Source organism: Nansenia antarctica (assembly GCF_963989245.1).
Source record: "Nansenia antarctica genome assembly, chromosome: 6".
In the NCBI taxonomy this organism is placed as follows: domain Eukaryota; kingdom Metazoa; phylum Chordata; class Actinopteri; order Argentiniformes; family Microstomatidae; genus Nansenia; species Nansenia antarctica.
In genome coordinates this window covers 42,262,711-42,273,638 of record NC_137676.1, presented here as the reverse complement: position 1 = coordinate 42,273,638, position 10,928 = coordinate 42,262,711, and the positions used below count along the sequence as shown (strand labels likewise).

General features: G+C 42.5%; 1 protein-coding gene across 1 annotated transcript; it reads left to right on the top strand.

Annotated features, from left to right (window-relative positions):
- Positions 1 to 1,996: 1,996 nt before the first annotated feature.
- Positions 1,997 to 3,715, top strand: hspb7 (heat shock protein family, member 7 (cardiovascular); the record flags this gene model as incomplete). The annotated part of the gene is made up of 3 exons (XM_080535408.1): positions 1,997 to 2,165; positions 3,189 to 3,322; positions 3,536 to 3,715. The coding sequence occupies 3 exons, from the start codon at positions 1,997 to 1,999 to the stop codon at positions 3,713 to 3,715; spliced, it is 483 nt and encodes a 160-aa protein (XP_080391534.1).
- Positions 3,716 to 10,928: the final 7,213 nt, after the last annotated feature.

The following is a 10,928-nucleotide window of genomic DNA, read 5'->3' as shown; positions in this document are numbered from 1 at the left end:
TAAAGAGAGGAAAATGTAACTGCGTGCTTCGCACAATTTTCATAATTGGTTATTATCACATATCTTTCAGTCTTAGAGTACAGTACCAGTCAAAGGTTTGGACACACTTCCCCAAATTGAATGGGGAAGTGTGTCCAAACTTTTGACTGGTACTGTATATATTTGGAATCTTTTGTTATTTTCAACTTTTGCTCGCACTGGAGCCATGCGATTAATATGAGGAAATCAATAAGTTAGTGGATGACTGATCTGTTTGCAACCATGTCAGAATCCATAAAGTGGATTTATTAATACTTCCAAAAGTCAAGACTGGATGAAGTTCGAGCAGTCAACAAAAAGCCAGAGATTGATTTGTTAAAGCTCACTTTAATATATGTTCAAATAAGTGCAATGGCCAGGTCACTCTTAGGACATTGAAACATCTGTCACCTGTACCCATCCTGAACATAGATTAAAGTAAGCTATAAAGAAATCAAGAAATCTGCCATTTTGGTTGTCTTCCCAAACTTGATCTGGCCTTGAATTAGTCCTTTTGGATGTTTTTCTTGGTGAGCCCTACTCACATTTTGTTGTTGTTGTTGTTGAGGACACCACCTTTCCTTTGTTTGCTTAAAGGCGAAGGCACCCCCAAAGTCTTATCTATTTATTGGGCATAGTTTCATAAATATTGACGGGCAGCTCAGAGACTCAAAGCTGTGCAGCATTCTCTATTGATGTCCTGTATTCCCTACAGGTATTAATAGCTCCTGTCGATCCTCCCAACCAATGTCACTTAATCCACTGTTTGTTTATCAAACGTCTGTCCTCCACCCACTCATATTCTTTCCGTCTTTGATTGTCCTCTGCTAGTCTTCTGAGAAGAAAGAACACAACAAGTTATGAAGGCCCTCCTTGCAATGAAAAAGAGGTGATATAAGAGGGAATCGAGAGATAGGTAGATAGACAAGCAGTGGAAAAAATAAATGGAAAGTACATAAATACAATCGACATTCTACTTATAACTTAGACATTTTCTTAACACTAAGTTACATTTGGTTTAAAGGTAGGTAGGTACCAATTTTAGTACCTTATTACATTATTTAATAGTTGGCCATGTAAGTCAATAGCAGGCAACTAGTTCCACAACACTATAGTAGCTTTAACTAAAATGCAACTCTCTGAGAAAATAGTTAATATCATGTTATGTAATCACTGATCCAGATGATTATCACATTTCCGAAGAAAGCAACAGATGCTAACAGACAAACAAAATAGAATAGAGGGAGAGAAGAGGGAAAAAAGAGAAAAGTATGGATCTATTTCAGGGAGTGAGCATCTGGAATGCCAACTGTTGACCCCCCACCCCCCTTTCCTCCCTCTCTCTATCCCTCTCTCTTTGTCAGACTTTGCTCTCCCTCTCTCAACCTCAAGCCCTCATCATCGTCCAGAACTTTTCCAACCGCAGACCCCCCCTCTCTCTCACATGATAAATATAGCCCACTGTTATCCTTCAACACGTGCACACCCCACCCGCCCCATCCCACATACACAGACCCAATAAAAACAGCTCGGCTCAATAATATATAAGAGCTTGTGTGACATCTATGGTTGTGGACACGCTGTTATCGAAAAGAAGGACACACACACAAACATCTTCAAGAAGTGAGAAAAGACAAGAAGAAAAAATAGAGGGAAGATAGATTAATAGAAGGAAATATCGCATCCTACGAAAACAACCAACAGGAATAAAGTGGGTATTCATTCAACCAGGAACAGAGAGAAGAGAAAGAGGGAGAAGAAGAAGAAGAAGAGGAAGAAGAAAAGGAAGAAGTGAAATTCATACTTCATCTGGATCTGTTCATCATCCACATTTCCCCTTGTTGTAAACTGAGTGGATTGGGCCAGAGAACAAACACTCAAGAGGTTTCCTCCCTTTCTTTCTTTCTCTCTCATTCTTTCTCTCTCTCCTTGTAAAAGAGGATACTTTGCCCTACCTCTCCAGTAGACTTAGCCATCAATGAGTGGGACCAACTCCTCTGCCTACCGATCGGAGCGCAGTTTCCACCAGACCTCTTCGTCTTCCTCCTCATCCTCCACCAACCCATACATGGAGAAAAGCAGGGGGCTCTTTGCAGAGGATTTTGGCTCATTCATGCGCCCCGTAGGAGATGCCTTGGGATTTCCCAGTGAGTTGACACCAATTGCGGACCAACATCACATGTACACATTACACATTTAGAACCAACCTGTGTAGGGGTGTTTATGTGTGCTCACGGTGTGCGTTCTGATGATTGAATAACTGTGTACATCCACAAAGTTACTGTATGTGTGTATAAAGAACATGAACATGGAAGTGGAAGTGGATGTGACTTAGGATACCACATATAATGTGTGTGTGTGTGTGTGTGTATGTGTGTGTGTGTGTGTGTGTGTGTGTGTGCGCGCGTGTGCCTGCCTGCCTGTCTGTGGTCATAGATATGTATATATGCCTGTCGAACAGTGCACGAGTGCATGTGTTCCCATTATGTTTGACTGTGCTGCTTCTCGGCACTTCTCGGGGTAAGGGGGGAGGCGGGGGGGGGGGGGGGGGGTAGTCATAACAGTTGGGCAGAGCAGGGTATTTTGGTGCTGTGATTGGTATCCCGAATGCGTCCATGAAAAAGGGGAGGGGTGACTGGGGGACAGGCTGGGAGGGGTGAGGGAGGCGTCCACGCACATGCCAGGGAATGCTGGATACACTGCCAGCTCAGTGACCTCACACTCAAAAAATTACTGTGATGACGCCTAGGAGAGGACAGTACGGACTGTTGCCTGGCAACCGGGCAAAAATATGTAAAGTAAAAGTCCAGCACACACTGGAATGCTCATCTCCAATTTGGTGACGCACACGTTACAGTAGGTCATCTAGATCCTAATGCCAGGATGTTTGGACCAGGAATGCCAGTATGCCATAGACTAGACAACACATTGAACAGTGTGTGACAGTGATTGTGCCTTGGTTTTTCTTGACCACATGAAAGGACTCGGAGCAAGAGTTTTCCATGGACAGGTCCCATGGTCAAGGAAAACTAGCCGTATTGAAGTACAATTGGCTGGAGTGGAAATACTTTCTTCTGGTGTTCACATCTCTCTAGGTTAGGTGCACCCAAGGAAGAGTAACTACCATTAAGCACAGATGAAACCTAAATATATCTTTGTTGTCTTTCAAGGTCGATCAGGGACAGCAGGGAAAATCAAGACACTTGGGGACACGTACCAGTTCACAGTGGATGTCCAAGATTTCTCGCCTGAGGATGTCATTGTCACCACCTCCAACAACCAGATCGAAGTGCGTGCAGAAAAGGTGGGCAAGTTCAATTCACTTATAGTAAATATTTTACTCATGGCTGTATTTGAAAATCTCTGGTCAAATTCTGTGTGAATCAGAAAAAAAGAATCAAAGCTGAATTCTCTGTTATGTCTATTTGGAAATGGTTTTCTTTGGTCAACGCTGTTTACTGTCATCTGGAAATCTTTTTTAAAATAACATAAAATATGTCTACTCTCTCTTCAACAGCTGGCAGTGGACGGTACAGTGATGAACACCTTCACCCACAAGTGTCAGCTGCCAGAGGACGTGGACCCCACCTCTGTGACATCATCATTAGGAGCTGAGGGAACGCTAACAGTCAAGGCCCGTAGACACCCATCCAAGCATGAGCACGCACAGACCTTTCGCACCGAAATCAAGATCTGAGGGGGTCTCTCTCTCTCTCACACACACACACACACACACACACACACACACACACACACACACACACACACAAAGCAGTACATAAAAGTCAGTGTGTTACAGTACAAAAGTCTAGCTGACTGTGTCTCTTCATCCCTCAATAATCAGCATACAATATGAAAAGCCTGCCTTCCTACACTGAACTTTGCACATGCAGAGATTAAGTATTGTACATTTTTGTTGTGTGAACAAAATTAATGTTTGAGAATATAAACACAGTGTTTGTGTATCAGTGCATGGTGTTTTTTAAATTTATGGCTGGATATATAGATCGATCTCTCACTCTCAGTAAAATACACAGAAACAAGCTGCACACAAACATCTCTGGATTTCTACTATTATTTCACATTTAGTTGTTATATCCAATCTCAGCTTGTGATGTTTTTGTTGTATATTTTCTCTGTAGAAAATAAACTCCATCCAAAACGTTTGAGTGTTTGTTTGTTTGTTTGTTTGTTTTTACTGTCATAAAAGCTGTCGTGCAAAAGTGTAGTGGAAAAATGCATAAAACGTATACAAAAACAGTAAAGGGAAATACAGACCAAACGGAGTTTATATTACTTATAATATATTATTTTATTACTATGGCACAGATAAATTACAAAAGATGTACTTTCTGTACTATGGTCAGGTCAAGTGCGCCATCGCGTGGCCGTTTACGACACGAAAGCACGTACGAAACTGCGCGTGTGCGTATTTACACACCCGGCCACTATCAATCGATCAGAGAGTGGAAGATGGCGTTGAATCGAGTCTGCGGGGTAAGATCGATCACCGAAAAACTCGATTGAATAGATTCAACCGACGGAGTGAGAATCCATTGTAAAACAGCGCCACGACGAGCGATTGAAGCGGAGAACGCAGCGACGATTAAGAGGTACGGTAAATGTACTCTTCCTGAAATATGCTGTGCGTAGAGAGAGTGGCGAACGAGGCTCAGAGGACGAGCAGAAAGAAAGGCCTTCTCTCCTCGTGCGCCATCTTGTTTGCTCCAAACATGCATGTCTAGGCACGCTGAATTCATCCCTGATAGCTATGGTAGAAGGATAGAGGATTTGTAATCAAACCGATGCATCGTCAACCCAAAAATAACTTTTCTTTCTACATTTGAGAGTTGAAATGGGCAGTCCCCTTGAAATAACGACTTTAAATCTAATCGGACAATGTTCTGTATCATCAATGTTTCAGGCAGTATTCTCCTAGTAGTCCTATCCAAAGCCCTGGCCATAGTATATCATGGATCTCTACCAAAAACCTATTTAGAAAGTGCAGTTGATATTCAATCATCAGTGGTCAAATAAGCAGGTCACCCCTGGTCCATAGGTATTATCAATAGCCACTAACTTGCAGATGATATTGGCTATTATGGGCACTTAGCAAGCCACGATTTTATACATTTTACAAACTGTTCCACAGCCACACAGGCCTTTGCACCACTGATGTTTACATTACTACCTTTGAACATACTGTGTATTGCACGTTGCACATATACATATGTCTCCTGATATAGCTTATTTTATACTTCTGCACATTAGATACTGTACATGAACTACCTCACTGTACATAGCTCATAACTATAGCCCATACCTCTAAACTATACTGACTATACTGATGAATCAAGGACCCCAATTGAAATAAGCCAGTGGCTTTCTTGGGTTTTTATCCTGTTAGTTGACCTTGTATGTAATATGTACTTTCATGTACCTACTTCTGCAAATCTTCTAATAAAGTTTTCAATCAATCAATCAATCAATGTTTACCATACTACCTCTGCATACATAGTTGCCTACCACTACCATTCTTGTTCTATTTATATCACTATTTGCACTTTTGGTTGGATGCTAAACTGCATTTTAGTTGTATAGTACTTGTACTCTGCCATGACAATCAAGTTGAATCTAATCTAATCTAATTTAATCTTATGTAATTCCTACATTGTGTCAACAGCTCATCTACACCTCACTGCTACAACTGGCACAAGACCTGCCAACTCCACCCTCTCCACTCTATCCAGGATGGACTTCCCCTGGCACAGTGGGAAGGTTCTGGAACAGCTGAACCATCAGCGTCAGTTAGGCCTGCTGTGTGATTGTACCTTTGTGGTAGATGGGGTGGACTTCAAGGCCCATAAGGCTGTGCTAGCAGCTTGCAGCGCCTACTTCCGTACCCTCTTCCTGGACCAGAAGGATGTGGTGCATTTGGACATCAGCAACGCTGCAGGTAGGCTTTTCCCAGGTGGTTGATTGTGAATTGGCACTACTAAATTAAGCACTTGTGTAGTATCCTTTAATTGAACAGTGCCTTCCCCTTATTGTATAAAGTCTTCTTTGAATCTATTGTGTATTAGGTTTTTTTGGTTTGTTTATGTTTATACCTCCCAAGGGGGATAACAATCATGTAGTTGTACATAGATAACTTATTGTCTGTGCAAAGCCAACATTGTAGTTGCAACATTTATGTTCAACATACATACATACATACATACATACAGAAATTAAAAATTAATAAGTAATTTTGTGATTAGTCTTGATAACAGAGTTAGATTATATTGGAATTCTTTGCATCTTGCCCAAGATAAAAAGAATGCAGATGAAACATTAAGCTCCATTTGGTTTAACTTTGTGTCCAAGACCATGTCTTAAATACTACTGACAGCCAGGGCCTCGTGGATGCTCGTGTGTTCTTTGTAGGTCTTGGCCAAGTCCTGGAGTTCATGTACACAGCCAAGTTGAGTCTGAGCTCTCAGAATGTGGAGGATGTTGTGGCAGTGGCCACGTTTCTCCAGATGCAGGAGATTGTCAATGCCTGCTCGGCCTATCAGTCTCTCGCAGTCTCTTCATCATCCAACACAGCGCAAGACTTCACTATCCGTGAGTGCAGGCTGCAGTCATTTCTTATTATTAGGTCAACTTGTATTTAGATTCCAGTCTAAACAACTCTATAAAGTTACTTGTACTGTGCAAGCAAAAACAGTTACTGAAGACAGCAATTACAATTCAAATGTATACAAATGTATTGTATACAATACATTAACCATGTCAGTGTCTAATCTAAAATAATGTAATCAAAAGAGAAAAGAAAATACATGTTTAATCGTTCCTATGGTTCTCTCCCCTTACCAATACTAAAACAAAGACAAATCTGAGGAAGAGGAGCAGAAAGAGGACCAGGAGCTACCAGAAGTGATGTCACATGATGACTTGGCCCCAAGCACCTCAGCAGAGAATGAGGGGTCAGAGGTCGTTCATGAGGACCCTAAAGAGACCACCCCAGAAGAACAACAGACAGCCATGAAGACACCTGACAAACCAAAGACATCGACCCCGGGAAGAGGAAGACCTCGTAAGACCGACACCACACCAAGGAAAACAGCCGTGGAGCAAGAGGAGTGTGACGAAGAGAACACCGTTGTGAAAGACGTGTCTGAGTTTCAAGACGACCCATCAGATGCAGACTACTCACCACCTAGTCAGTATACAATGTTTTGTCATATATATTTGACATTATGGTTAGGACTCGTGTCCTAACCCTAGGACATTTCCTGGCTAGGTCATGTGGTCCGGGAAAACTCTGGGCGTGGCATGATTTATATGTTTCATACTTCAGGGGGATTTAAAACATCTTCCATTCTTACAGAGTTCCCATTCAAGTCTGCAGCAGGCAGGTCTTACATGAGCACCCGGAGAAGAAGGACAAGGAGACCTCCTCGACGCACACTTTCACAGGGTAAATCATGAGATTCACTACAGTATTGAAGTGAGCTTCACTAAGTTTTTTACAATTGTAATATACCAAGGAAGTAGTTTGACTACTTTGAAAGTGCATCTTTCCTTCCTTGAAGTTTTCACTCCAGCATGATTGGATAGCTGAAAGCAGTGGTTACATCTATTGCTTTCACCAGTTGAGTCGGGTCTGATCTGTGATTACAAGATCCATGCTTTTTCAAAATATCCAAATAGGGCCTTGATTTCTGTGTGTTTCACATTGTCCTCTTCCCAGACTCTGATTCTGATGAGGGGAGTGTGCCAAAGACAGGAAACGAGGACAGTAACACTGTGGATCAAGTTGAAGTGGAAGGAAGGGAAGGGGATGAAGATGTGGATTGTGGGGAAGAAGAGGATGATGACAGCCAGATGGAGGAGGAGGATGGGCAGGCAACGGAGAGTGGAGGGGAGAGGAGGTTGTCACGTTCAGGGGCCGTCATCGACCGTACAGAGTCGCGGTCCTATGGATCTGTGACGCACAAGTGTGAGGTGAGTATGGTGTGTGTGACTGTTCTTGACTGTTGATGGTTCAATGTTCTTGCATGCATGCATCTATCAAATACATCCAATAATACATTGTGTGGTCTATTAGAGGGTGTTGCACTCATGCATGCAGTGCATGTCATGCATATAGTGTCTAAATCACTTTATTTAAATTTTTGGATTTCAGGACTGTGGGAAGAAATTCACTCACACAGGGAACTTCAAGAGACATATCCGCATTCACACAGGGGAGAAGCCTTTCAGCTGCCGCGATTGCCACAAGGCGTTCTCAGACCCTGCTGCCTGCAAGGCCCATGAGAAAACACACAGGTTAATAAGAGACTCATCATCAGCTTGTGTCATCAGTCTAATGCTAAACCAATCTCGCTGATCTTAATCCAGGTCCTTGCTACTACCCCTTTGTAAAACTGACAATCATTCAGATTTGTGAGTGGGAGTCAAGGAGAGCAAAGGGATAACTGTCAGGGAATAATTACTGAATAGGCCTCTCTCTCCTTCCATACAATCTTTCTATAATTTCCTAGTTTAAAATACTGTACCTACTGTACTGTACTGTACATATCATTTCAAACTAGCCACGGTATTTTTCACAGGGCTTTTTCACATAGTCATCTTTAAGTAAACCAAGAGGTGAAAAAACATTAAACACGTTTTATTTTTCATTAGGAACATTAAGATACTCATGTTTCGAGTTCACAAAATTGGTTGAATGGCCCAAGTGTGGAAATACATCAACATGTTCATTTGTGATATACAGTAATCAACTCTAGGAAGAAACATAATTCTACTTCATCAAGGCCACAGATCTTCTAATTCCCCCTCTATGCACATCCCTCTCCCTGTAGCCCTCTGAAACCCTACTGCTGCTCTTCCTGTGGCAAGAGCTACCGCCAGATCAGTCTGCTGAACCTGCACAGGAAGCGGCACACAGGAGAGGCCCGCTACAGCTGCGAGGACTGCGGCAAGCTCTTCACCACGTCTGGCAACCTGAAGCGTCACCTGTTGGTGCACAGCGGGGAGAAGCCTTACCACTGCGACTACTGTGAAAGGGCTTTCTCTGACCCTACCGCTAAGATGCGCCACCTGGAGACCCACGACGCAGACAAGGGCCATAGGTGCCCGCACTGCGACAAGCTATTCAACCAGGTACGGATTATTGGCTGAACGCACACTGACCGTATAGCTGGGAAAAATAGGAAGCATCTGACCCAATTCGTTGCATATCATATACATGGAGATTATGTACTGGTGTTTTCCCTTACTATGAAATTGAAAGTAGTCTTCCCCTACTCTTTTTATATTGTTTCTGTTGTCATATGAAATCTTACCTGGCTATTTCCTCTGTCTGTCCAGATTGGTAATCTGAAAGCTCACCTCAAGATCCATATCACAGACGGCCCTCTGAAGTGCAAAGAGTGTGGCAAACAGTTCACCACCTCAGGTAAAACCAGACAGAAACAGTTCACCACCTCAGGTAAAACCAGACAGAAACAGTTCACCACCTCAGGTAAAACCAGACAGAAGCAGTTCACCACCTCAGGTAAAACCAGACAGAAACAGTTCACCACCTCAGGTAAAACCAGACAGAAACAGTTCACCACATTAGGTAAAACCAGACAGAAACAGTTCACCACCTCAGGTAAAACCAGACAGAAACAGTTCACCACATCAGGTAAAACCAGACAGAAACAGTTCACCACATTAGGTAAAACCAGACAGAAACAGTTCACCACATCAGGTAAGACCAGACAGGAACAGGAAATGAGGACCGCTAAAGCAGTGTGCTCTTGTGATTTCTAGGCCATGTTCCAGAAATCCGGGTTATTGAGTAAGCAAGCAAAATGTTGTCAGATCTTGAATCAACCAAGAATGTTACGGAAATAAAGTTGAACTGTTATGATGTATGTCTGGTCTATGTTTTGATGCATCATTTTGTTTTTTTTGCAGGGAACTTGAAAAGACACCTGCGAGTGCACAGTGGGGAGAAGCCCTATGTGTGCATGCACTGTGAGAGGGCTTTCGCTGACCCAGGGGCCTTGCAGAGACATGAGCGCATACACACAGGTAACAGCCCTAGAAATGGCAGGGGAATGTATCCACATCACAATGTTGGCCTTGTACTATTATATATGATAGCCTGGTCAAATGCACAAAGACTAAGTAATGCCTGTGTCTAGGGATGGGAATTGGCCAAATTATTGATACCGATTCCATTATCGATTTTGTTTATCGGTTCGATTCTTTATCAATTCCTGATACATTTTCTGTGTGGAGGTTTTCAGTGTCAACGCAGCTGTTTTATTGTCCTGAGTCTCAGAACACATAACATGTATAATATCTGAACATAATATTTCAACAAAAATAAAATGAGCTTGATGAGCTGGCTGTAGCATCAGAGCTATCTGTAGCAACAGTCTGTATGTCATCATCTAAAATGGATGAAATGGGAGAATATTTGTACAGCGTTCGTTTTCATTTAGGGTTTCTTTGTCAAAGAAAACATCTGCTAAGCCTGCCTGCATGGCGCTAATATTATTAGCATAGGATATTTACCCTCAGTAACATAGCGTGGTCAAACGTTCTGACCGCAATACTAATGCTTTGGGAAGGAGTTCAAAGTCTGCTGTCCCAGTGTTCCCCACAAAACAAGGAATGCAAAACCATTTGAATGGTGATGATCAGACCTTGAATGTGGCAGCACAGCGAAAAAACACACAGTAAAAAAATTTAAAAAAAAAATCCCAGTATTCCGCCACAAAACAAGGAATCCAAAACCCTTTAAATGGAAACAACAGTTTCCCTTGGGATGTACAAATGCACGGCGGGGAAAATGTTCAACACAGCGCCCGATGAGACCCCACCTTGCAGGGGCAACCACACAGAATGGCTCGTTGAATCGCAAATAG